This window comes from Geotrypetes seraphini, chromosome 3 (genome assembly GCF_902459505.1).
Source record: "Geotrypetes seraphini chromosome 3, aGeoSer1.1, whole genome shotgun sequence".
Classification (NCBI taxonomy): domain Eukaryota; kingdom Metazoa; phylum Chordata; class Amphibia; order Gymnophiona; family Dermophiidae; genus Geotrypetes; species Geotrypetes seraphini.
The window spans coordinates 302,018,810-302,044,618 of record NC_047086.1 but is presented as its reverse complement, the minus strand read 5'-3'; the positions used below and the strand labels follow the sequence as shown (position 1 = coordinate 302,044,618).

Here is a 25,809-nt window from a genome sequence, read left to right as displayed (position 1 = left end):
ATCCTACTGCTATTGCAGCACCTCTTTCAGAATGACTTCGTTATTCTATTTAAGGTCCTTAGCGGGCCACCACACACTCAAATCATTTCATAGTGTGGGGCTTTATGCTCCCATTCGTCACTGGACCCGTTTATATAACTATAATTTTTGTTGAAAAAGTTTTTTAATTATAATATATAGATACTAAAAGTACTTAGCTTATGGTTTTGACGCTAGCCGGGAGGGTTCAGAAACATCAGCCACCAACATGTTTCGCCCATGTAACTCTAGGGCTTTATCAAGGCTCCCTCTCCCTATACAAAAGTAGAAAACATACCTAAGTATGACTAATCCCATAAAGCATAAAATAAGCCAATATTAAATACAAAACTTTACCGTTCATAATCAGTTTACTCCCACCATCGCGTCATATACGAAATGGCGGTCGGGTTCATTCTCAGCTGATTTATACGTGACCCAGACGTCGACGTCCCAGGTGATCAGGGACGTCAGGGTCTGACGTCAAAACTTACACTATCCATATCAACATTTATTTTTATCGCTTGCATTATTAATCATGAAATAATATATAGAAAACCCAGGATCCAAACTCATATTAGGGATGCCCACTCCAGCTCGTTATTTAGTCCGTAAGGGACCACCGTGTTAAGACGATAAATCCAACGTTGTTCAATGTGATTAAGTCTGCTCTCCCAATCCCCTTCCAATTCCTTTTCAAGTACATGGTCTATAACCCTCCATTTAATATGTTCAATCCCTTGGCCCTTATCCAGCCAGTGTTGGACAATAGGGGCTTGTACCGCCCTAGTGTTAATACGGGATTTGTGTTCATTGAGGCACACATTAATAGCTCTTTTGGTGCGCCCCACATACACAAGATTACAGGGGCATACAATTATGTATACCACCCTCATGGTTTTACACGTAGTATCAGCCCTAGATCTCACCAGGTAACCTAATTGAGGGTCAGTCCATAGAGGCCCTTCCAACGTGAGTTCACACCATTGGCAGTGGTGACATTTAGTGTGACCCGTACCAGTCCTGCAATAGCAGTAGGATCACTTCTTACTGTTACCAGGTGTTATATGTATACATTCTTCTTTCAAAAAGTGGTGATTTGAGTGCCTAGAGTTTCATTTTATGAGGTTATATTATAAACATTAAAAATCAAGTTTATAAATAAAATCTCCATATTAATGTTCATTTATTGATGTAGTCTACTTTTTATATTTTACTTATTACTGTTTGTATATTTATTATATCTTTAGACTCTGTGATTCCTGAAGCAGTTGATTCTGCCAAAACACAGCCTGGTGTCAAGTCCTTGATTTTATCTGTTGTATACACAGCAAAAGAAAATCTGTGTATGTTATTATTTTAATTATATAGTCAAGATATCTGTTGGATGCATAATGAAACTCTTAAATCTATGTTTTGTGGAGAAGTCTCTGACTTTTTTGCTGAGGAGCCTTTTATCTTTTTTTTTTTTGGAACTAGACTTCTTCGTTCTATTTTTTGGGTCATCCCTATCGGGTTTTTTATATGGATTTTTCTGTGGGTAATTTGTTGTTCTTTTTTGTTCTTGGTCTTTCAATATATCACATGACCAGCACTGACAACCCCATCCAATGAAATAAAATTCAGTTAAAATCTTCAATAAGTCTATTAGCTACCACTCTGCCAAGCATGTACATTCAAAAATATTCATGGTAATTTAATTGAAAATCACAATCCCAGAGGGGACTTGATCTATATGTCAACCTAAATCATCCTAAACAGGATGGAGTCTGTCCAGAGGAAGGCTACTAAAATGGTTGGTGGTCTTTGTCATAAAGCATATGAGGACAGACTTAAATATCTCAATATGTACACTTTGGAGGAAAGGCTGGAGAGGGAAGATAAGATAGAGAAATTTACATAAATGTGCATGAGACAAGTCTTTTTCATGAAGATGCTCCAGAATGAGAGGGCATAGGATGAAGTTAAAGAGGTGGATAGGCTTAGGAATATTCTAAGGAAATACATTTTTAGAGAAAGGGAGGTAGATGTTTGAAATAGTCTCCCGGTAGTTGTGATAGAGACAAAGACTGTTGGATTCAAGAAAGCATGGGACAGGCATGTGGGATCTCTTAGGGAGATGAGGAAATAGTGGATGATGTGGATGGACAGACTGGGCTATTTGGCCTTTATCTGCCATCATGTTTCTGTGTTTCTATTCTTATCTGACCAATAGGTAACCAAAGATGTTACCAGAGTTCTAATCTATAGTTTATTTTTATGTTCATTTATGAATATTATAAAATTAATTTTTAAGGATAAAAACCAAACCAACTCTGAAGTGGCTCATTTGAGAACTTGGATTGGTGAGGATGCAATTCCATGTACGCCAAGCATAGTAAAAGTACGAGGAAGAACAAAGCTCAGTGACACAAAGTAAGTATCTGTCCAGCATTACATATTTCTACTAGAGCTATAAAGGTGGTAGTAGTAGTAGGAATTTAAAGTGAATTCTACTTTACTCTTTTATAAGCAAATGTGTGTGATCTTTAGTAAACGATACATAAGTTTTTCTTTGTCGTATTTTGTGTGGTATTGTAAGAAAATCTATAAGAATCATTTGAAACCTTACTTTAAAAAAAAAACATTTTGCTTGGAAATAAGTACAGTGGAACCTTGGTTTACGAGCATAATTTGTTCCAGAAGCATGCTCGTAAACCAAAATACTTGTATATTAAAGGGAGTTTCCCCATAGGAAATAATGGAAACTCGCTTTGATATGTTCCCCCCCCCCCCCGAGACCAGCGGCGCTGCTCCCTCTCCCACTCGCAAAGGCCCCCCCACGCGAACCGGCACCCCCCCCACCCGAACAACTGGCACCGGCACGCAGTCCACAAGATATGCCGGGGCCGCTAGAAGATCTTCCTGCTTCTGCCGGCCTTGAGCATGCATCTGCGCATGCTCAAGGACTTCTAATTCTCCATCTCGCCGGTTTACGTTCAGGTACTCGGTTATTTTGGGCTCACAATCTTTCTAATGTACTTGGGGCAATGGAGGACTGAGTGACTTGCCCAGGGTCACAAGGAACCGTTTGGGGCTTAAACCCACAACCTCAGAGTGTTGAGGCTGCTGTTTCCACACATGCCTAACAAAAACCCTGGAGAGAACCACCTCATGTCTTACCTTTAAGGCAGAAACAGCTCAGTCATACAACCTGTGCCATCTTGGTGACAAATTCTACTGAAGAAATTTAGGAAATTAATCAGCATTTAAATAAATGTGTGACAGTTCTTTGGCATTTTGCTTCATAGTCTGCAGTAAACTAATTTTTATTTGAATAATTTTTTTATTACCTATTCTAGTGTAATAGGTTTTGTGCAAAAGATTTTGTAATCTCGTCAGCCAGATCCCCAATCGAATATCTCCAGTTTAAAACGTACACAAATCCCCAATTTGACTTATGACTTATGTTCTTCCCCCGATTAGTTGGGATGTTCTCACACTTCTGCAGTCAACACTATTTGACCTTATTACACCTGCAAAAAAATCCCCTAATCCTCAGCAATTTAATGTTCACTTTGACAAAAACAACAATGCAATTACATCAGATCTTTTAAACTTTTTCACTGACATAAACTTATTCCCTACAATGGCTAAGCCCACACACTGCTGGTCATACCCCCTGGACATGATTCTAATCCCGAAACCACTAAATATCGACTTCTGTGTCTCCTGATAGACCGATACAGTTCCTTACGGTGACCCACAAGTGGAGACTGAGATCAAACTTTGATTGTAATGCTCCTCCTCCTAACCCAGTCTTCTCCCAGTCTCCAGCAGAGTGGTAAGACTAATTTGGCTCCCCCTACTTGGGCTGTTGGAATTTGGTTTAGGACTCCTGGTCCCCTTTTTGTGCCGGATGGAGCTTGGACGCATCCTGTTTGGGGATCCGTCAGATCTTGGGGATGTTAAATCCGGCGGGTCTCGTACTAGGTCCCTCCCCCCCTTCCTCTACCTCCCAACATTTTTGTAGAGGTGCCTCAGCAGGCAGCCTGGCCAGTGGAGTCTGTTTTGGGGGAAAAAAAATGCTGAGATTGTGCTGGTCTAAAGGGCTCATTTCCCTTTAAAATTGTTGTTTCTTTAGCACTCTCCAGACCAGTAGAGGTTAATCCTTACGAATGGTATATATCTAATCATGACCAGCAGGTGGAGACTGAAAACAAAACTTTAGGGACAGTATATACTATCCTCCCTTCTCTATTTCCCTCAGTCTTCTTTCAGTCTCCAGCAGGTGTTGATGTGATCTGTACCCATCTCCCTTGGTAGGGCTGTTGGAATTTGTTTAGGGGGTTTATTGTCCCTGTTTTTGGCCGGACGGAGCTTGGGCGGACTCTGTTTGGGGGTTCGTCCGACCTCGGGGGTGTCAAACCCGGCGGGTCTCGAGCGGGGTCCCTCCCCCCACTTCCTCCACCTCCCCACATTTTTTTAGAGGAGCCTCAGCAGTAAGCCTTGCCCCCTAAATCAAGCAAGGCATATTGCTTCGAGAGCCTGTGGAGTCTGTTCTGTAAAAAAAAAAAAAAAAAAAAATCCAGAGGTAGTGCTGGTCTGGAGGGTTGTTTCCCTTTAAGAAAACTGTATTTTACTGTATTTTTTCAACTAACCGGCACTTTTTTACAGCTAGGTCGCGTATGGAGCAATGAGCACTTCTAAAGGGAAAAAGTGCTCATTGTGCTCCAGACGCGAGGCACTCGCGGCCGGCCTGTGCAAGCGGTGTTCAGGCCGGTGCGGTGGAGGAGCTCCGTCGGCAGCGGCTGCAGGCGCCCAGAGCTCCCCGCTGATGGTGCCTCGCGAGTCGGCAGGGAACGGTGGGGAAGCCCGGTCTTCTCCGTCCGCCCACGGAGGGATTCCCCGAGCCGCCGACGGTCGGGTTTTGGAGGATTCCCTCTCAGCTGATTTTTTGACAGCTGATGCCGGCTTGCCTGCTTTAGCGGCTGAGACTGTTCAGGTTTCTCAGCCGCTTCAGGCTATGGAGGGAGCTTTTTTGGCGGGAAAACCGCCATCTTCTCTGTCTGGCCCCTCCATTTTATCTTCCACCTCAGGTGACCTTCCCCCTGTTTTGACTATGCAGGGGCAGGTTTCTGCTGGGTCCCCTGCTGTGGCAGGGAGTCCCTTGGGACCCTCGGGGGGTTTTTCTCCTGATTTTTTCTTTTCTTTATGCAGAGCCTATTTTCAGGCGGCTGGGGGTCCCGGTTGCGCCCAGGGGGTTTCGGGGGGGTGGGGTTTCCTCCGCGCTCCCTGCGGCTTTGCCTCTCTCGTCTGACGTGACGTCCCCTCCGCCGCCTCCCTTGTCCAAGCGTCCGCGGGTGTCGTGGGACGAGGATTTGTGGTCGGAGGAACGTGTCGGTCTGGAGGAGGACCTGGACCCTTCTGAGGAATTCCAGGACCCTCTGGAGGGGACGGAAGCTGGCGGCGGGTTGTTGGGTTTCCCGTTCTCCAGTGACGAGGCGTCCGTGGTGCGCCTTTTTCAGAGAGATGAGCTGCCTGACCTTATTCAGCAGGTTTCTTCGGTTTTGCGTTTTGAGGACGCGCCACCGGAGACTCCGCGTGTGGGGGACCCTCTGTTACGGGGGATCCGTTCCGTTTCCCGCTCTTTTCCTATGCATCAGGATATTCGGGATATTATTCTGGAGCAGTGGAAAACGCCGGAGACGCCGTTTCGGCTGGCGCGCAGCATGGCTCGCCTGTATCCCATTCCAGAAGGGGATCGGGCTACGTTGGCTTCGCCAGTCGTTGATGCGGTGGTCTCGGCAATTTCTAAGCGGCATACCGTGCCTGTTGAGGGCGGTTCTGCCTTGCGGGACTCCGAGGAGCGCAAGTTGGAGAACATTCTTAAGCAAAATTTTCAGGTTTCTGCTTTTGGGGTCCAGGCAGCTATTTGTGGGGGACTGGTCGCTCGCGCCGTGTTTCGGTGGGCGGAGCGTGTCTTGGATCGGGAGTCTGATGACTGGTCTCTGGTGGATCAGGAGGTAGCGAAGATTGAGATGGCTGCCTCATTCCTCTCAGATGCTCTATATGACTTGGTGCGGATCTCGGCTAAGTCTATGGCTTTTGGCGTGGCCGCAAGGCGTGTGTTGTGGCTGCGCGCTTGGGCGGCGGATGCTGCGTCCAAAGCTAAGCTTACTAAATTTCCCTTTCGGGGGTCGTTTTTATTTGGAGAGGACTTGGATAAGTTGATTCAGACTCTGTCGGACTCGAAAGTTCCCCGTCTGCCGGAGGACCGTGCCCGCCCTGCGTCTCGGGGTGGTGCGGCCCGGGGGCGTTTGCGGGAATTTCGCAAGTATCGCCCTGGGCGTGGGGCTGCTTCTTTCCAGTCTCCGGGGTTTTCCCGGGGTCGGTTCTTCCAGCGCATGCAGCCCTTTCGGGGGGCCCGTCGGGGGGCAGGGAATCCCTCCGCCGGTTCCCCCGCTTCCCGTCCTGCACAATGACGCCTTGCCGGCGCCCCCTTTGGTTCCGGTGGGGGCCCGGCTGCGCAACTTTTTCCCCAAATGGGCCGAGATCACGTCCGATCAGTGGGTCCTGGAGGTGGTGCGGGACGGTTATGCCCTGGAGTTCGCCCGCTCTCTGCCGGACTTTTTCCTCGCTTCTCCATGTCAGACTCCTGGGAAGACGCAGGCTTTTCGCCAGACCCTTCAGCGCTTGCTAGATCTCAGGGCAGTTGTTCCAGTGCCCCCTCTGGAGTGGGGCACGGGCAGGTACTCCATTTACTTTGTGGTGCCCAAGAAGGAGGGGACCTTTCGGCCCATCCTCGATTTGAAAGGGGTCAACAGGGCTCTCAAGATTCCCTCTTTCCGTATGGAAACTCTGCGGTCGGTCATTCTGGCGGTTCAGCCGGGGGAGTTTCTCACTTCTCTCGATCTGACGGAGGCCTACTTGCATGTTCCCATTCGGGCCTCTCATCAGCGTTTCCTGCGCTTTGCGATCTTGGGTCAGCACTATCAGTTCTGTGCACTTCCCTTTGGGCTGGCCACGGCTCCCCGGACGTTCACCAAGGTGATGGTGGTCGTCGCGGCAGCCTTACGGTCGGAGGGCATCCTGGTACACCCCTACCTTGGCGACTGGTTAATTCGGGCAAAGTCGTTGCAGGAAAGCTCCCGGGTTACGGCTCGGGTGGTGGAGTTTCTCCGGTCGCTGGGCTGGGTGGTCAACCTTTCCAAGAGTCGGTTGGTCCCGGCTCAGCGTCTGGAGTACCTAGGGGTGCTGTTCGACACCTCCTTGGGGAAGGTCATCCTCCCAGAGGCCCGGGTGAGCAAATTGCAATCTCAGATTCGCCTGCTTTTGGCGTCCCGGTGTCCTCGGGCGCGAGATTTCCTCCAGGTCTTGGGGTCGATGGCGGCGTCCCTGGACGTGGTGAGGTGGGCGCGGGCCCACATGCGTCCTCTCCAGTATGCTCTGCTCCGGAGGTGGTCTCCCCAGAGGCACGGGATGGATGTTCCGGTTCCCCTGCGAGGCTTGGCGTGCTGCAGTCTGCGTTGGTGGCTCCAGACCCCTCACCTAGTTCAGGGGGTGGGTCTGGATCTTCCGCAGTGGACGGTGCTCCTTACGGATGCGAGTCTCCTGGGTTGGGGGGCTCAGTGTCTGGGTCACTCAGCTCAGGGTACCTGGTCCGCGGAGGAGGCCTCCTGGTCGATCAACGTGTTGGAGACCAGAGCGGTCCGGCTGGCGCTGTTGGCTTTCCACTCCCTTTTGTTGGGCAAGTCGGTCAGAGTCCTGTAGGGACAATGCCACGGCGGTGGCTTATGTCAATCGTCAGGGGGGCACCAAGAGCACTCAAGTGGCGCAGGAGGCGGCTCAGCTCATGGTTTGGGCGGAGTCGCATCTTCTGGACCTCTCAGCCTCTCACATTGCCGGGGTAGAAAACGTTCAGGCGGACTTCCTCAGTCGTCACTTCCTGGATCCAGGAGAGTGGTGTCTCGGCGCCGGGGCGTTTCAGTTGATAGTGCGGGCTTGGGGGCAGCCCCTGATGGATCTGATGGCCACAAGTGGCAACGCCAAAGTACCCCGCTTCTTCAGTCGTCGCAGGGACGGTCTGGCCGAGGGTCTGGATGCTCTGGTCCAACCGTGGCCAACGGAGGGGCTGTTGTATGTGTTCCCTCCTTGGCCATTAGTGGGCAGAGTACTGCTTCGCATTGTTCGCCACCCGGGACTGGTGGTGTTGGTGGCTCCGGATTGGCCTCGTCGTCCGTGGTATGCGGATCTGGTGAGGCATCTGGTGGCGGATCCTCTTCCTCTGCCTCTTGTGTGCGATCTTCTGGTGCAGGGTCCCATTCCCATGTTCGACCCGTCTCCCTTTTGTCTTACGGCTTGGCTCTTGAAAGGGGCCGCCTGAGTAAGAAGGGATATTCAGATAAGGTGATCTCTACACTTTTGGGGTCCCGGAGGCTTTCTACCTCTCGGGCTTATGTGCGGGTTTGGCGTCTTTTTGAGGAATGGTGCCGGGCGCGGGGAGTGGTCTCTTTTCGCGCTTCCCTGCCTTACATTTTAGAGTTCTTGCAGGATGGCCTGGATAGAGGCCTGGCTTGGTCTTCTCTCCGGGTTCAACTGGCGGCCCTGTCGGCTTTTCGGGGGTTGGTGACAGGTCAGCGTTTGTCGGCCATTCCTGATGTGATTCGCTTTCTTCGGGCGGCCAAGTTGCTCAGGCCTCCCATAAGGCCCTCGATTCCCTCTTGGGACCTCAATCTGGTTCTTTCGGTTCTGGTGCGCCCGCCTTTCGAGCCGTTGGATGGCTGTTCTTTGAAGGACCTCACGCTGAAGTCGGTCTTTTTGGTGGCCATTACTTCCGCTAGGCGGGTGTCTGAGCTTCAGGCTTTCTCTTGTAGGGCTCCCTTCCTGGAATTTTCGAGGGAGCGGGTTGTTTTGCGGCCTATTCCTTCCTTTCTGCCGAAAGTAGTTTCTCCTTTTCATGTCAATCAATCGGTGGTCCTCCCGGTCTTGGGTAGTCGGGAGGGTTCTTCTGAGCAACGGCAGCTGCGCAAGTTGGATGTCGGTCGGGTCCTCCGCGCTTATGTGCAGAGGACCCGGGAATTTCGGAGCTCCGATCATCTCTTTGTCCTTCTGGCGGGTCCTCGTCGGGGGGCTGGAGCTTCTAAGGCTACTATTGCGCGCTGGATCAAGGAGAACATAACATAAGAACATAAGCAATGCCTCTGCTGGGTCAGACCTGAGGTCCATCATGCCCAGCAGTCCGCTCACGCGGCGGCCCAACAGGTCCAGGACCTGTGCAGAAATCCTCTATTTATACCCCTCTATCCTCTTTTCCAGCAGGAAACCGTCCAATCCTTTCTTAAATCCCAGTACCGTACTCTGCCCTATTACATTCTCTGGAAGCGCATTCCAGGTGTCCACCACACGTTGGGTAAAGAAGAACTTCCTAGCATTTGTTTTGAATCTGTCCCCTTTCAACTTTTCCAGATGCCCTCTTGTTCTTTTATTTTTTGAAAGTGTGAAGAATCTGTCCCTCTCTACTCTCTCTATGCCCTTCATGATCTTATAAGTCTCTATCATATCCCCTCTAAGTCTCCTCTTCTCCAGGGAAAAGAGACCCAGTTTCTCCAATCTCTCAGCATATGGAAGGTTTTCCATCCCTTTTATCAGACGTGTCGCTCTCCTCTGAACCCTCTCGAGTATCGCCATATCCTTCTTAAGGTACGGCGACCAATATTGGACGCAGTATTCCAGATGTGGGCGCACCATCGCCCGATACAACGGCAGAATAACTTCTCTCGTCCTGGTTGAAATACCCTTCTTGATTATACCCAGCATTCTATTCGCTCTCTTAGCGGCCGCTGCGCACTGTGCCGTCGGCTTCATTGTCATGTCCACCATTACCCCTAAGTCCCTTTCCTGGGTACTCTCATTCAATAACATCCCTCCCATCGTATAGTTGTACCTCAGGTTTCTGCTTCCCACATGCAGTACTTTACATTTCTCAACGTTGAACTTCATCTGCCATCTCGTCGCCCATTCCCCTAGTTTATTCAGGTCCCTTTGTAATTCTTCGCAGTCCTCTTTAGTCCGAGCTCCACTGAATAGTTTGGTGTCGTCTGCAAATTTTATTATCTCACACGTCGTCCCTATTTCTAGATCATTTATGAATATATTAAATAGTAGTGGCCCGAGCACCGAGCCCTGCGGAACACCACTTGTGACCCTCTTCCAGTCCGAGTAGTGGCCCTTCACCCCTACCCTCTGTTTCCTACCCGCCAACCAGTTTCTGATCCATCTATGCACATCTCCGTCCACCCCATGGTTCTTCAGTTTCCGGAGTAGACGCTCGTGAGGCACCTTGTCAAAGGCTTTTTGGAAATCTAGGTATACGATGTCTATGGGGTCTCCTTTATCCGTCCGTTTGTTGATTCCTTCGAAGAAGTGCAATAAGTTAGTTAAGCACGATCTCCCCCTGCAGAAACCATGTTGGCTTGGTATCAGAAGTTCATTTCTTTCCAAATGTTCATCGATGTTTTCTTTTATCAGCGCTTCTGCCATTTTCCCCGGAACCGAGGTCAGACTCACAGGTCTGTAGTTTCCCGGGTCACCTCTTGATCCCTTTTTGAAGATGGGCGTGATGTTGGCTATCTTCCAATCCTCTGGTATCACACCTGTTTTCAGGGATAGGTTGCAAACTTGCTGCAGTAGTTCTGCTATCTCCTCCTTTAATTCCTTCAGAACCCTTGGATGGATTCCGTCTGGACCCGGGGATTTGTCAGTTTTTAGTTTTTCTATCTGCCTGCGCACATCTTCAAGGCTCACTTCCATGGATGTTAATTTTTCTACTTCATTTCCATTGAAGAATTGCTCAGGTTCCGGTAAGTTGGTTGTGTCTTCGTTCGTAAATACAGACGAAAAGAACATGTTAAGTCTTTCTGCGACTTCTTTCTCCTCCTTCACTACCCCCTTCCTGTCTCCATCATCCAGCGGTCCCACCTCCTCCCTAGCTGGCTGTTTCCCTTTAACATATCTGAAGAATGGTTTGAAATTTCGTGCCTCCCTGGCTAGCTTCTCTTCATACTCTCTTTTGGCTTTTCGAACCACTCGGTGACATTCTTTTTGATACTTCCTGTGCTCCATCCAGTTCCCCTCAGTTTTGTCCTTTTTCCATTTCCTGAATGAATTTTTCTTATTGCCTATCGCTTCCTTCACTATTTTAGTCAGCCATACCGGGTCTTTTGTTCGACTCTTTTTGCTCCCCTTTCTGAATCTGGGTATGTACAAATTTTGCGCCTCGCTCACCGTGTCCCTGAAAAAAAGCCAGGCATGTTCTACCGTTTGCCATTTCTTGGAAGTGTTCCTAAGTTTCTTACTTACCATTTCCCTCATTGCTTCATAGTTTCCTTTCCTGAAGTTGAAAGTTGTTGCTATGGTTCTCTTTCCTTTCGGTATTCCTACTTCAACTTTGAACTTGATCATATTATGATCGCTGTTTCCCAACGGTCCCATTACTTCCACTTCCTTTGCAGGGCCCATTAACCCATTTAGGATTAGATCCAGAGTGGCATTTCCTCTCGTCGGTTCTCTAACAAGCTGCTCCATGAAACAATCTTGTGTAGCCTCCAGAAATTCTGTCTCTCTAGCGCATCTGGAGCTTCCAAGTTTCCAGTCTATCCCGGGGTAGTTGAAGTCTCCCATAATAACTGTGTAACCACTTTTGCATTCTCGCTTCATCTCGGTTTCCATTTCTCTGTCGATATCTCCGGTTTGCCCGGGTGGACGATAGTATAGGCCCATCTTTATTTCATGTCCTTTCCTATCCGGTATTTTAATCCATAGCGATTCCAGCTTGTTGGTCATCTCCACTGTGTCCATTCTTGTCGATTGTATGCTTTCTTTTATGTATAGGGCTATTCCACCTCCTTTCTGTCCTGACCTGTCCTGGCGATAGAGCTTGTACCCCGGCAGTGCTGTATCCCATTTGCTTTCCTCATTCCACCATGTTTCAGAGATTCCAATGATGTCTATGTCCTCTGCATTGGCCAAAGCCTCTAGTTCCCCCATTTTGTTGCTTAGGCTCCTTGCATTAGTATATATGCAATTTAGGTCCTGGCATTTTCTTGTCTTCACTACCTTTCCCTGTGCTTCGATCCTTGGTGTTTTCTCTTTTGCTGCACTCTTTCTAACCTCCTCTTCTGGGTTAGTCGACTCCTGTAATTTATCCCTTGCTTCTTCCCAGCCTTTTTTCCCCTTAGTATCTTCATGGGATACCTTCTTCCGAATCGTCGACTCTAGGTCGACTGTCGGCTTTCCCCTTCCTTTTAGTTTAAAGCCTGTTCTATTCCTCTCATGACGTTGCTTGCTAGAAGTCTTGTTCCCGCTGTGCTCAGGTGCAGTCCATCTCTCCTGTAGAGCTTGTTCTTGCCCCAGAACGTTGGCCAGTTCCTCACGAAGTGGAAACCTTCTTCCTCACACCATTTCCTCATCCACGCATTTATTGATTGTAGTTCCTCCTGCCTTTTCACATCTGCCCTCGGTACCGGTAGGATCTCTGAGAATGCTATCTTCTGGGTCCTCATCTTCAGCTTCCTTCCCAGAATCTTGAACTGTTCTATCAGCGTGCCTCTTCTGTAGTCTCTCCTGCTGACATCATTCGTCCCGATGTGGATCATTACTGCGGTCTCTTCCGTCTCTGCTCCATCCAGGATCATCCCAATTTTGTCCACGATGTCCTTGGTTCTCGCTCCTGGGAGGCAGGTCACCAGTCGATCCTCTCTCCCTCCTGCTATGTGGCTGTCCACATGCCTCAGGATCGAGTCTCCCACTAGGATCGCTGACTTTCCCTTCTTCAGTTTTCGCTTCGGTCTCAGGTCAATGTCCTCGGTGTGCTTCTCTCTCTCTTCTGGGCATCGACTAGCCAATTTCTCCCCCTCTTGTGGTATTCCTCCGTGGCTGTCTTCTTTGAGGTCATCTGCTTCTTGCTCCCCCTTCCATATTGGTGTAACTTCATCCTTCATCTGGAGTTCGTTCTCTGCCACCCTCCTCCTGTATGCTTCCTCAATGAATTCCTCGAGCTCCCTGACTTCCTTCTCAATGTGTCTCTCACTCCTGAAGTCTTCAAATGCCTTGATAGGGTCCTCTGTGGTGTGGAGACGATTGCTTCCGCTTATCTTCTGAGTCAGAAGCCAGTTCCGGAGTTTCTCAAGGCTCATTCCACTCGGGGTCAGGCGGCTTCTTGGGCTGAGTCGTCGCTCGTGCCTCCGGTGGATATTTGTAAGGCTGCGGTTTGGTCCTCCTTGCATTCATTTGTTAGGCATTATCGGGTAGATGTTCAGGCGCGTCGGGACGCGGTGTTCGGTGAGCGTGTTCTGGTATCGGCCCTTCGGGGGTCCCGCCCGTGAGGGGACTGCTTTGGTACGTCCCATTCGTAAGGATTAACCTCTACTGGTCTGGAGAGTGCTAAAGAAGGAGAAATTAGGTTCTTACCTGCTAATTTACTTTCTTTTAGCTTCTCCAGACCAGTAGAGGTCCCCACCCTGTCTGTTGTTGTTGGGGCTGTTTCGCGGGCAGTTTTTGTTTTTTGCTGCGGGTTCTAGTATTTTTCTAGGGCCGGGGAGAATTAAAGAACAGCGGCTGTGGCTCGGCTGGCTTAGCTGGCGAGCTGTGGGGACATTTTCCTTCGGGTATTTCTCCTCTGCATTTTCCAACAGCATTTGGGTATGTTATTTGTTACTCCTGTTCGGAGTATTGTTTTCTTCCTGTTTTCCAGTTCTTGGTTCTGCTTGGCTATTCGGCAGACTGAGGGAAATAGAGAAGGGAGGATAGTATATACTGTCCCAAAGTTTTGTTTTCAGTCTCCACCTGCTGGTCATGATTAGATATATACCATTCGTAAGGATTAACCTCTACTGGTCTGGAGAAGCTAAAAGAAAGTAAATTAGCAGGTAAGAACCTAATTTCTCCTTTTCTCACCTAACTGGCACTTCTTTTCCAGCTAGGAAGCATTTAAACACAATGAGTTTTTCTAGGGGAAAAATGCTTATTATGCTCCAGATGCGAGGCACTCGTGGCCGTCCTGTGCAAAGTTGTACAGGCTGGAGCAGTGGGGGATCCTCATTGGCATCAGGTGCCAGTGGCCAGGGAACCCCGCTGCAAGTGCCTTGCAAGTCGGCTATAGCTTGGGATTCCTTTACTGCTGCTGCCAGCTTGCCTGCTTTAGCGTCTGGGACATTTCAGACTTCCCAGGCACTACAGGCCTCTGGAGCCCCGATTTTGGCGGTTTCTGCTCTGGTTTTGGCAGGAAACACCTCCATTATCTCAGTGTCCTCAGATGTATTGGAAAAACAGGGGCAAGTTTGTGCTGGGTCCCCTGCTGTGGCAGGGAGTCCCTTGGGGCTGCCAGGGGTTTTTCCCCCTAAATTTTTTTGAGCACTTTGCAAGGCTTATGTGCTTGCAGCTGGAGGTCCTGTTTCCACTCCGGTGGTCTTGTTGTAGAGGGGGGTTGCCCTCAACATCTTCGGTTCAGCCCCAGACAGCTCTGGTATTGCCCCCCTTGTACTCCTCTCTCGTCCATGCGGCCTCGTGCCCCTTGGGACAAGGATTTTTGTCACAAGGAGCAGGATGTTGTTGATGAGGACCTGGACCTTTGGGGAGAGATCCAGGAACCTCTTGGCTTCGAGCACGCTGTACCTTGTGGCTTTGAGCCCAGGTGTCTGTGGTATGCGGACCTGGTGCGCTATCTGGTGGCGGATCCTCTGCCTCTCTTGACAGATCTTCTGACTCAGGGCCCCTTTCCAATGTTCGACTCGGGTCCCTTTTGTCTTACAGCCTAGGTAATAAGAGGTATTCAGATAAAGTGATCTCAACCCTCTTGGGGTCCCGGAGGCTTTCCACATCTTGGGCTTATGTGCGTGTTTGGCATATTTTTGAAGAGTGGTGTGCTGCGTGTGGGTGATAGCTCTTCGCGCTTCCTTGCCTAACATCTTAGAGTTGGCTTGGTCTTCTCTCTGGGTTTAGCTTGCGGGCTTGTCTGCTTTTCGTGGGTTGTTACAAGGTCAGCGTTTGACTACCATTCTTGATGTTATTCGTTTTTTGCGGGCGGCCAAGTTGCTTAGACCATCTGCTCCATCTTGGGATCTTAATCTGGTCTTGTCCATGTTGGTGCATCTACCTGTCGAGCCTTTGGGTGCCTGCACGTTGAATGGCCTTACTCTTAAAGCGGTCTTTTTGGTGGCGATACATCTGCTAGACGTGTTTCTTAGCTGCAGGCTTTCTATTATAGGTCTCCTTTCCTAGAGTTCTCTAGGGAATGGATTGTGTTGCGGCCTGTTCCTTCCTTTCTACCAAAAGTAGTCTCTCCTTTTCATGTCAATCAGTCCTCGGGAGGGCTCTTCTGAGCAGAAACAGTTGCACAAATTGGATGTCTGCCGGGTCCTTCGATCTTATGTTCAGCGGACCCAGGTGTTCAGGGAATTTGATCATTTCTTTCTCCTTTTAACAGGTCCTCGCAAGGTAGATGGAACTTCCAAGGCTACCATTGTGCGCTGGATCAAGGAGATGGTTGCTTCTGCATACCTTCTTCAGAAAAAGCCTGTTCTGGAATTTCTCACGGCTCATTCCACTTGAGGTCAGGCAGCTTCTTGGGTTGAGTCTTCTCTAGTGCCTCCAATGGATATTTGTAAGTCTGCAGTTTGGTCTTCTTGCATTCCTTTGTCAGACATGTGGACGTTTAGGCACGTCGGGACGCAGTGTTCGGTGAGCGTACTGCTTTGATACGTTCCATCCATAACGAACTGTACCGGTCTATCAAGCGACACAGAAGGAGAAATTAGGTTCTTACCTGCTATTTTTCTTTCTGTTTTCCCACCATATTTGTATTTATGCGGTGATTGCGGTTTTTGCTTGCGTGCAGATTTTACTTTTATGCGGGTTCTAGTATTTTTCTAGTGCTGGGGAGATATAAGAACAGCGGCTATGGCTCAGCTGGCATAGCTGGTGAGCTGTGGGGACATTTCACTGCAGGATTCTAGTTCTATGCATTTTCCGACAGTTGTTACCATATGTTTTGTTGTTTTACCTTCCTGTTCAGAGTGTTTTTACTGTTACATGTTAGTGTTTCCTTAGTTCTGCTTGGCTATTTGGTAGACTCAGGAGGGGGGAGCCTCAGCTAATATACTCCAATCAAAATTTGATGGTTTATATCTCACTGCTGTTCAAAGTGAGATATAACCCATCCGTAAGGAACTGTACCGGTCTACAGGCTAACAGAAAAAAAATTTAGCAGGTAAGAACCTAATTTCTCCTTCTTACTCTTCAGAGCAGAGAGCAAGTTTTAAAATGTAGTTGCAGTTCTAAGCTGTAATGTTAATAAATGCTTAACTGATATATCATGTATTTTATGTATGTGAAAGTGCCAGGAATCATTAAGAGTGCCAGGTGGTACCCATTAGGATTTTATAAATAGTTTAAGTCTAATATAGAGACTAATGTAATAAGTAAGGTTTGACTTTTTTGGATCTGCATTTGTTCCAGGACCAACCCTACTACCTGTCGGGGATAAATGAATAAATATTTTTTTAATCTCACTCTATAAATAGTATTGTTTAAATCTGATTCTGTAAAGCAGAATGCATTTTTTTTTGTTAAATTCTTATGTTTATCTTTGGTTGGCAGGCTTAAATTAAAAAACGGTGAAGAAGAACTGATGCAGTTTGTTAAGCAATTTAATAGAAACATGGTAGATGCAGTCCAGCATCAAGATATTGAAGACCATACCTTGATTTCAGAAATGAAAACTTTAAATAATGATATACATGAGGATGCACACATTCAAGAGTTTCATGCATTTGTAGATGACATCCCTGAAGCAGACATTGCTCTGTCTTTAAAGCCAATCAAGCATAGCTCAGGCATACCTCAGTTAGAACCCAATGAAAAGAGCAGTCAGAAATCTATAGACCAAGAAGCTGAAGTTGCCTTCAATGCCATTTTTGATTGTTCTACTCAGAAACTGAGTGGACGGTTGAGCCAGAGTATGTTGGATGCATCAGTCAACAGCTCGCATGAAAAAAAATTTGCTCAAAGAGAGAAAAGCCAGTACGTTTCTAAACAAACCAAAACTGAAGAACAATGTATTTCTATAGATATGTGTCACAAGCAAAAGTCATTGCTTTCGTTTCCAAGTTTGATCCAGATAGAAACTCCAAAGAATGAAAAGGCCCTCTTTACATCAAAAGAAAACACAACATCTAAGGCAGGAATAATAGAATCGAGTATACAGAATACAGTGCCTTCCAAGAAAGATGAGCTTGATGAATGGGGCAGTAAGGATGAAGACTTACTAAAGGATGATTCTTTTATCATGCAGATTACTCAAAACCCTGAACTAATTTCAACTTCCTTAGATTTACCACTTCTTAAACCATCCAGAAGTTTACTTGCTTCCAAAGAAAACAGTAAAATTAAAGCCAAAACAAATGAAAGTTCTTCTTGGATAGCTGGTGAAACTCTTTTAACTCCATTAAACCATTTACAGTTTGTGCCCAGCAAAGCAAATGAGGGCTTGAATAATGTTTCAAAGCCTTTTTCAAACTCAATTGATGGAATAGATAAGCTAAACATAAAAGGGAGCCCTCTGAAAAATGAGAGTACTTTTAAAGCTGTAAAAATATTGTGTGACAAAAGTACTGCAAACAAAGTTTCAAGTACTGTATCTCAGATTTCAATCAACCCTGCAGTTAAAAGTGCAAAGATTGATAATTTGCTAGAATGTAGTGTCAATCTCGGCATTTCAGAAAAAGGATCATCTTTAGTCTCTAAGTCTTATTATTCTAATGCTTCACAGTCTGGAAAGTGTAATAATAACATACATACTGGCTTTCAGCAGTTGTCATCAAATTATTCCACTAACAAAGAGTCTTTTGGGCCAGGAATATTAGCAGTCCAAACAAACACAGGTAAACAAAATCAGTCTGAGACTATAACCCAGAATCCTGCCCCTTTGGATGACTGGAATGATCCTAAATTTTCCGAGGAAATTCTAAATAAATTTTGTGAATTCGATAATGTATGGGAAACCAATGAAAAGGATGATGATGATTTGCTGTACCAAGTATGTGATGATATAGAAAAAATTACTCAGACCCAAGATGTTATGCAGGGGAATAAGACGACAAATGCATTTATAGAGCAGGTACTTGTCAGTTGCAATTCTTATCCAAGTATGGGAGTAGCAATAAATAAACCAGGACAGATTTATCAAACAATGCAACTGAAACATGGAAGTCATAGTGTTTCTTCACTGGACAATTCTTTCTCTAAAAGCAACACATTGATAAACAACAAAACTGTAAAAGAAACTGAAGTAAAACCTGGGAAATCACCTGTAAGACCTGCAAATCCTATGGGTGTTACTGAGCATTCACTGGCAATGAACAAATCTCTAAATTCCCAAAACTCCAATCCTAGTGTGTTGAGGAATAAAGTCAATAAAGGTCCAGTAAAGCTAAACAGATTTCATTCTGCAGAACATTTTGCCTCTGAAAATTGTTCACTTAGTTACAGCCATGACAAGAGTATTTCACAGAACACAGCCAGGCCACTTGCTAACAAAGTATCATTACTACCTTCAAAGTTCACGTTTACAAAGACTAAAAGCTCTCTGCTGACTGCTGTTCGTACTGACCATGGTAGTACTTTTTCAAAATGCACCTTTCAAACTGAACCTAATTTGAATTTGGGTAAAGGCCAGTGTCAGTCAACTATCCCTTTGTATCAGACTGTACAAAGTAGTCAGAATTCATCTCTTAAGAGGCATCACTGTGAGCCTTCTATACAGTCTACAAAAGGTAAGCTTTTCATTTTTTTATGCATAAAAATTTTGAATGTGTTAGCAAATATTGAAACTTAATTAGTTCTAAGCTTTGTATAACAATGTAGAAGTATTGGAGTCAATGCCGAATGGCAGCAGCTACTATATCTTTTTTTTTTTTTTAATGCCAATTACAGCACATAATTATACATATATACAAATCATATGTGTGTTGTGTGTGTATATATAGATACTGTAGATATAGAGATTGTTTAACAATGCTACATACATATATTTGTAATTGGATGACTTCAGCTGGCTATACATATGGCAGCAATATTCAGCCACTATATGTGTGGCCTAGCAGTTTACTTGAGGTCATCTGAGCTCCAGTATGTGTTCATGCTCTTTCCTAACTTTACCCAGGCACTATAAGGATAGTGCCAATGCTATTAGAATTATTTTTCTGACATTCAGTATAAAGCTTTTGAAAACTGGCAGTTAGAGGAATTACATTTCCCAGCAGCCAATAAACATATAACTCTCTCTGAATATTTACCTGATTATATCTGTGGACACTAGTGTAAAATTCCTAGTTTCCTTTGGAAAAGTAGAGTTGTTAGGAAATAAAAGCTGAAAATAACTGGTTCAGAATTTATCATTGAGAATGACTTTTTGTTTGTTTGTTTACATTGTTGCCCATAGAAACAGAATGGGGAAAACATTTAGGCCCCTTTTTATCAAGCTCATAAAGGTTTTTTTATCCGCAGACGTAAAAGCTCCAACGCTCATAGGAATTCTATGAGCGTCAGAACTTTTACTGCAGTGGCTGGCAATAAAAAACCCTAACACATCTTGATAAAAAGGGGGCCTTAGTATTAGGTTCTCAGAATTTCAACTTACAACTTTCTTAATTCTTGTAAGTATATTTCTTGTCCTTTTTTTGTTTGTTTTAAATCATAGAAACAGAGAATATGAAAACACATAATGATGGTAAGGCCCATTTAGAAACATAGAAACAGAAAAATGAAAGCCGAGAAAGAGCATATTTATGCCATCTAATATCCCTTCCTTGCCTTTAGAGATCCAATGTACTTGTCCTAAGTTTTCTTGAATTTACTTTTTTTCTCCTCTGCATTACCTTCAGAGGGAGACCATTCCCATGCATTTATCATCTTTTCCGTGAAAAAGTATTTTCTGAGGATACTTCTGAATCTGTCCCCTTTCAATTTCAGCCTATGTCTCTCCCTCATTCCAGAGTTTCAGTTGATGAGAATTGCGTTGTGTGCTCATCATTAGGGTCTCCAACATCCTTATCTGAAAACTGTAGATCTGGTAAAATTTCAGCATTGTTTTTATAATGGCAGATGAGTGCAGGTCATCATCAACTGCCACATAACGATCAAACTCAGCTGAGACTGAGAGATCCACAGGCAGCTCATCTGTGTTTACTACGGAGAAGGCAGGATTTTCATCATAGTATTCTTTCACAAAGCTAGCTCGACTGTAGCAGTCAGCAATTGCACTCTGGATAACACAACGCCAAGCTGTCTTCTGCATTTGTAGTGAGTCCAGTAGGCTAAACTTGCAAGTCATCTCAGCAACTCACTTGTAAATGTTAACATCATTATCCATTGTGCTTATCAATTGGCATAGCACCAGTACCCTGTAATGCATCTTGAAGTGGCTATGATACCCTGATCCATCAGTTGAATAAGAGAAGTTGTGTTGGGTGGTTGAAACACAAACTTAATATTTGATAGTCTGTCTTTACTGTGTGCTGTTCAGTTGTCTCATCAGAATTTCATGCTTCTGCCTTTGCATTCTGTTATAGCCAATTTCTCCAGTCATCTAAGCATTTTGTTTGCCTCATATGCCACTGGAAGCAGTTTAACATTGTTGAAACAATGTGGCTGTTTACTTTTCCTGATTGTCAGTGGCTCTAACTTTCACTTTTATTCATGGGCATATTAGCAGTGTCGGTTTGTCCTTTGGCACTTTTATTCCAGCCACCTCAGCCTGCGTGAGTGTCACTATCCCATTTGGAATTGCCCTCCAGTAAAGACTTGTTTCATCTGTATTAAAAATGTCACATGGTTTGTAATTTTTCATGTTGCCAGGTAGAACATTTGTTACCCATCTTGCTGCACCTAACTTGTCTTCATCTTGTTAAACTAGTTTGCTATTGAGACAGACATGAGGAAGCCACTCTTTGTCTTGGGATCAGTAGCATGGAATGTTGCTACTATCTGGGTTTCTGCCAGGTACTTGTAACCTGGATTGGCCTCTGTTGGAAACAGGAAACTGGTCTAGATGGACCATTGGCCTGACCCAGTATGGCTATTCTTATATTTTTAATGTTTCACCATGCTGTTTCTTGAACTAGATGATGTCTCTCCAACCACCTAACAGTTGTACTAAAACTGACCAATCCAAGGTTTTTTTTGCCAATTATTGGCCTGATCCAATAACAGAGGACCACTGATAGGAAGCTGTCTAATTCTTGTTTGTGAAAAGCAGCTTCTTCCATATCTTCTACTTTTCCAGCTCTCTTGTCTTTTCTTTCAGGATTGGTGGTGGTCTGCCAATCCTCAAGAAATTTGTTCTGCCTCTCAGTGCATAAGATTGGCTTGGATGCTCCCTATAAACTTGGCAATGGAAGCCTGACTTTCTTTATCCAATCTTTTTATAACATCTGTCCTATCAGCAAGTGAAAGAGCCTTACACATGCATGATGACACAGCCATTTTCTGTGCCTTTCAAGTGAAGAGGAAGGCATAGTAAAGTGTTCAGAATAAGATGTGCCCTATTTCTCTACTTTTCCTATGTCTTTATAGGTGATAAGGAACTGTGCAGCACTTGTACATCATGAAGCTAGGAACCGATGGGGTAGAGGCGTGGTTTGCCTCTCTCCCTCATTGACTCACGTGATACTTGTATATCCCAAGACTGGAGGTGAATGAGGGAGATTGGTGATCCTTGCCATATCCTTTGGAGAGTGAACCTAATTGGAGTGATGTCTTCAAAAAGGCCAATTGAAGCATTGCAATTAAACAGAGCATGAGCTTATAGTCAGTGTGCCTAACTGGAGTAAGTTGACATTTCATTGAATGGGAAAAATTTGAAACTGCAACTTTTCATTGCAGATAAGCTGTTTGCATGCTTATCTAATATGCATTTAAATGGTGTAGCCTAGAACAGAGGTTACCAACATGGCGGTATGTATACCCCAAGGGTTAGGCATACCGGTGACAGGGGGTATGCAGTGCCAGTATATTTCCTGCGACTGCAGCACCCGGCATTATGTCCCCCTCCCCTGATGAGCTGCAGCTTGTAATTCCCTGCACAACTGCCAGCAAGTTGCTCTGGTAGAAGAGATCTACAACCACTATTCCAGGAAGATGAATTACTAAAAGAAATATTCCCAACTCTACCTGTGCTGGCGTTCCGTTAGCCACCTAATTTGAAACAAAAATTGGTAAAAAGCAAGCTTTGCACACAAACCCATGAAGAAGAAAATGGCACACATCCTTGTGGTGTGACAAACTGCAAACTGTGCAATCACATTGAAAAGGATTCCATGGTCACTCATATGGGAAAAACATTCAGCATAGAGGGATCCTTCACATTTTCATCATTCAGTGCAAAAAATGCAAAGAGGAATGTTACATTGGTGAAACAAGCCAAATGTTAAAGACCAGAATCAACCTACATAGATATCATATTAAGAATTGCACTACCAACTAGGATGTCACCTCTTTTGGACAACACTTTGGAAAAACTGACCACCGCACCAATGATTTTATAGTGAGAATACTAAAAAGGAACATAAAACCTTTGAAATCAAAATAAGGTATTTTGACACCTACTAGACAGGACTTAATAGAGATCTGGGCTTTCTTTCCCACTATAAAGATATTTAAAACTGCTCTGCTACCTTTCTGTCTCCTGCCCACCCACCCACGCTTCTCTCTTCCTATCCCTGAAATGATTTCATGTTTTCCTTATACGAGGGTCATTTCATAAATAATGTACACTATTTTTTTAATTTACATGTTTTATTTTTTTCAAGTATTTCTTTACAATCCTTCAGTATAGTCTCCCTGTTTTGCAATGACCGAGACCCAACATCCAGATATGCAAAACGATGTCCACGCATAGGTTGTTTCAACTTTGGAAAAAGGTTGAAGTCTGGTGGACTCATGTCTGGATTGTAGAGAGCATGAGGTAACACCTCCCAGCCGTATTCACAGTTTTTCAATGACATTATTCCCTATGTGCGGACGAGTGTTGTCGTGAAGAATGAGTGGCCCAGCCAAGAGCAACTGAGGTCGGGTTTTGTGTATTTTTTTCTGTGCATTTTTTGCAAAAAAATCATGATACACTGCTGTGAAACTTTTTCCATATGGAACTTTGTTTGTGATGATGATGCCTTCATGATCATAAGCAAAAATCATCATTTGTCTTTTGATTGAGCTCATCAAAAATTTTTTGGTCATGGGGAAGATGGAGCTCTCCAAGTTTCAAGTTTATTTAAAATTTCTTATACCGCCCAATCAACCTTTTAGGCGGTGTACAAAATCATAAAATCATAAGTTAGCTAAAATACAAATTTAAGCTGACAAAGTATCACCAAACAATAGCAATAACTTGCGAAGAGTTTTAAAGACAAAGACAAACAGGAACAAAAGGTAAAAAGGCAAGAACTACAATAGTCAAGGTAAAAGAGAACAATTAGGGAAAAAAACAATAGGAGGGGCTGCTATAAATAATGTCCCTTAAAAGGACAGTTAGGTCTCAGAGGCATCAAGAAAGAGAAATGTCTTTAGCTTCGACTTAAAATTATTAAGAATTGATTCTTCATGTAAGTAATTTGAGATACTATTCCAGAAAGAAGGGGCGGTAACAGAGAAATTAGTAGACCTCATTGTATTTATATACTTCAGTGACAGAATAGAAAGAAGGTTATTGGCTGTCGATCTTAAAGTCTTAGAAGGATTATAAGGGGTAAGAAGATTATTAATAAATTTGGGTTGATTGTTTTGTCTTGTCTTAAATGTTAACAGAAGAATTTTGTAAGTGATTCTATGTTCCACTAGTAACCAGTGGGCTTCTTGCAAGAGGGGGGTAACGTGGTCGGATTTCTTTGCATTGAATATAATCTTTACAGCGGTGTTCTTTATCTAGAGTCTTCTTATTTCTTTTTTAGTAATGCCTTTATAGAGGGCATTACAATAGTCAATGCGTGAAATCATGAGAGAATGAATCAAGATGTTCAAAGAAGCCGCATCTAATAGTTTGGAGAATGACCTGATCATGCATAGCTGATAAAAGCAACGTTTGACCATTGTACTAATATGAAGATGATAATTAAATTTACTATCGAAAGTAACTCCAAGTAATTTGAGTGAAGGTATGATTTTAATAGGTTGAGACTTGAATTTAAGAGGGGTCTGCATAGAAAGTCCTTCCTTGTAGGGAAAAATCATTACTTTGGATTTTTCAGTGTTCAAAGAGAGCATATTTAGGTCCAGCCAGGAGTTAATCTTTTCCAAATTTTGGTTTATGAACTTTATTTCTGTTTGATTATTTAGATCTATTGGGTGAAATAGTTGAACATCATCTTGTATTACTATTTAAAAAGGCTTACCAAAGACCTTCAGTCACTTTCCGCACTGGACAGAATGCCAGGAAATCAAAATAGTATACATATTAAGTTTTATTACATATATACAATATTTCTAGCCATAATCATTGATTAAGTACAGAGTTTGAATCAATACATTACCGGTTATCACCACTCCATCGGGGGACCACAATTAGGAGGCTTATTCAGAATGTCATCACATATCTCGTCAGCAATGGAAATGTCCCTCCCTTACAGGTAACTTTCCTCCCTTAAATTGTACTTTTTCCCCATCCCCTTTTTCCAGATTGGATATACAAATGCGTGCTTACCTCATGTTGAGAGGGTAATCCCCAATCAGCATGTCTTGAAAACAACTAGCTTAGCTCGTGGGTTGTATACCCAGCCCCTCTTTATGGATTGGATACTTTTTCCCCCATCCCCTCTAGCCAGATTGGATATACAAACGCGTGCTTATCTCATGCGGTGAGAGTGTGTTTCTGTCAAGCACCTATCATCAGGTGCTGAAAATTCCTAGCTGTGCTCGTGTGCTGACAGTGACCTGCTCTCATAATAGGCAGTTTATCAGCAGGTGCTGAAAAATTTCTGGCCTTGCTCGTTCTCATAATACTGTACTTGTGTTTCCCTGTAACAGCTATCATGGATCCTAGGCAGTGTCATTCAATATTAATAATCCTTTCATACCATACGTTTCACATTCGTATCACATTCGGTCCTTATTGAGTGATACTGCCATAGGATACCATCGTGGGCCGTGTAGGTTTACAGCATAGTCCATAAACCACGTAACAATTCCACAAGGACAAAACAAGTACTACTATGGTTAGTATAATTACTAATCTGGTGATGCTTTTGTTCAAATTCCTTATGGACTGATTTATCATACGGGATCCTAGTATTATAGCTTTTAACTTTCCCAACTTTAAATCCCAATTTGGAACGGAAAAGTTGTTCTCCCAGAATCCTATATCAGGTGTTCAAACATAAGTTTGATTCTGCCAAAGAAGTGTTGACATATTGTGTAAGCATCCTGCAAAGGGTACTATCATTTTTTGGTATTGTTGGCTCATTAGTCACCACACATATTACACGTGGTGCTATTTCAATAATATAGTCCATTCACACACATCATATATTATTGATTGTAATTTACAAATTTGCCCTTGCAATGTGGAGTCACAAAATGTTAAAATTAAATTTAGGTGCCCAGAAAAATTGCTTCTGAGGTTCCCCTAGTATGAGGGGTAACACTACATATTTACACATGAGTATCATTACATTGTACTTCTGGTGCTTGAAATTGTTTATTAAACACGGTCCTCCATATCTGCTCATTTCTAGTGTGTTCATTGCTTTTAATTTCTGTAATCCA

The 25,809-nt window shown here is 44.6% G+C and overlaps 1 protein-coding gene across 2 annotated transcripts in view; it reads left to right on the top strand.

The window, feature by feature from the left end:
* Positions 1-25,809, top strand: part of ETAA1 (ETAA1 activator of ATR kinase) — a 49,238-nt gene that overhangs the window by 11,469 nt on the left and 11,960 nt on the right. For both annotated transcript variants that reach the window (XM_033937470.1, XM_033937469.1), the window contains exons 4-5: positions 2,315-2,433; positions 16,654-18,827. In XM_033937470.1, coding sequence (XP_033793361.1) covers positions 2,315-2,433; positions 16,654-18,827 — 2,293 coding nt within the window. The remainder of the gene's footprint in view (positions 1-2,314; positions 2,434-16,653; positions 18,828-25,809) is intronic.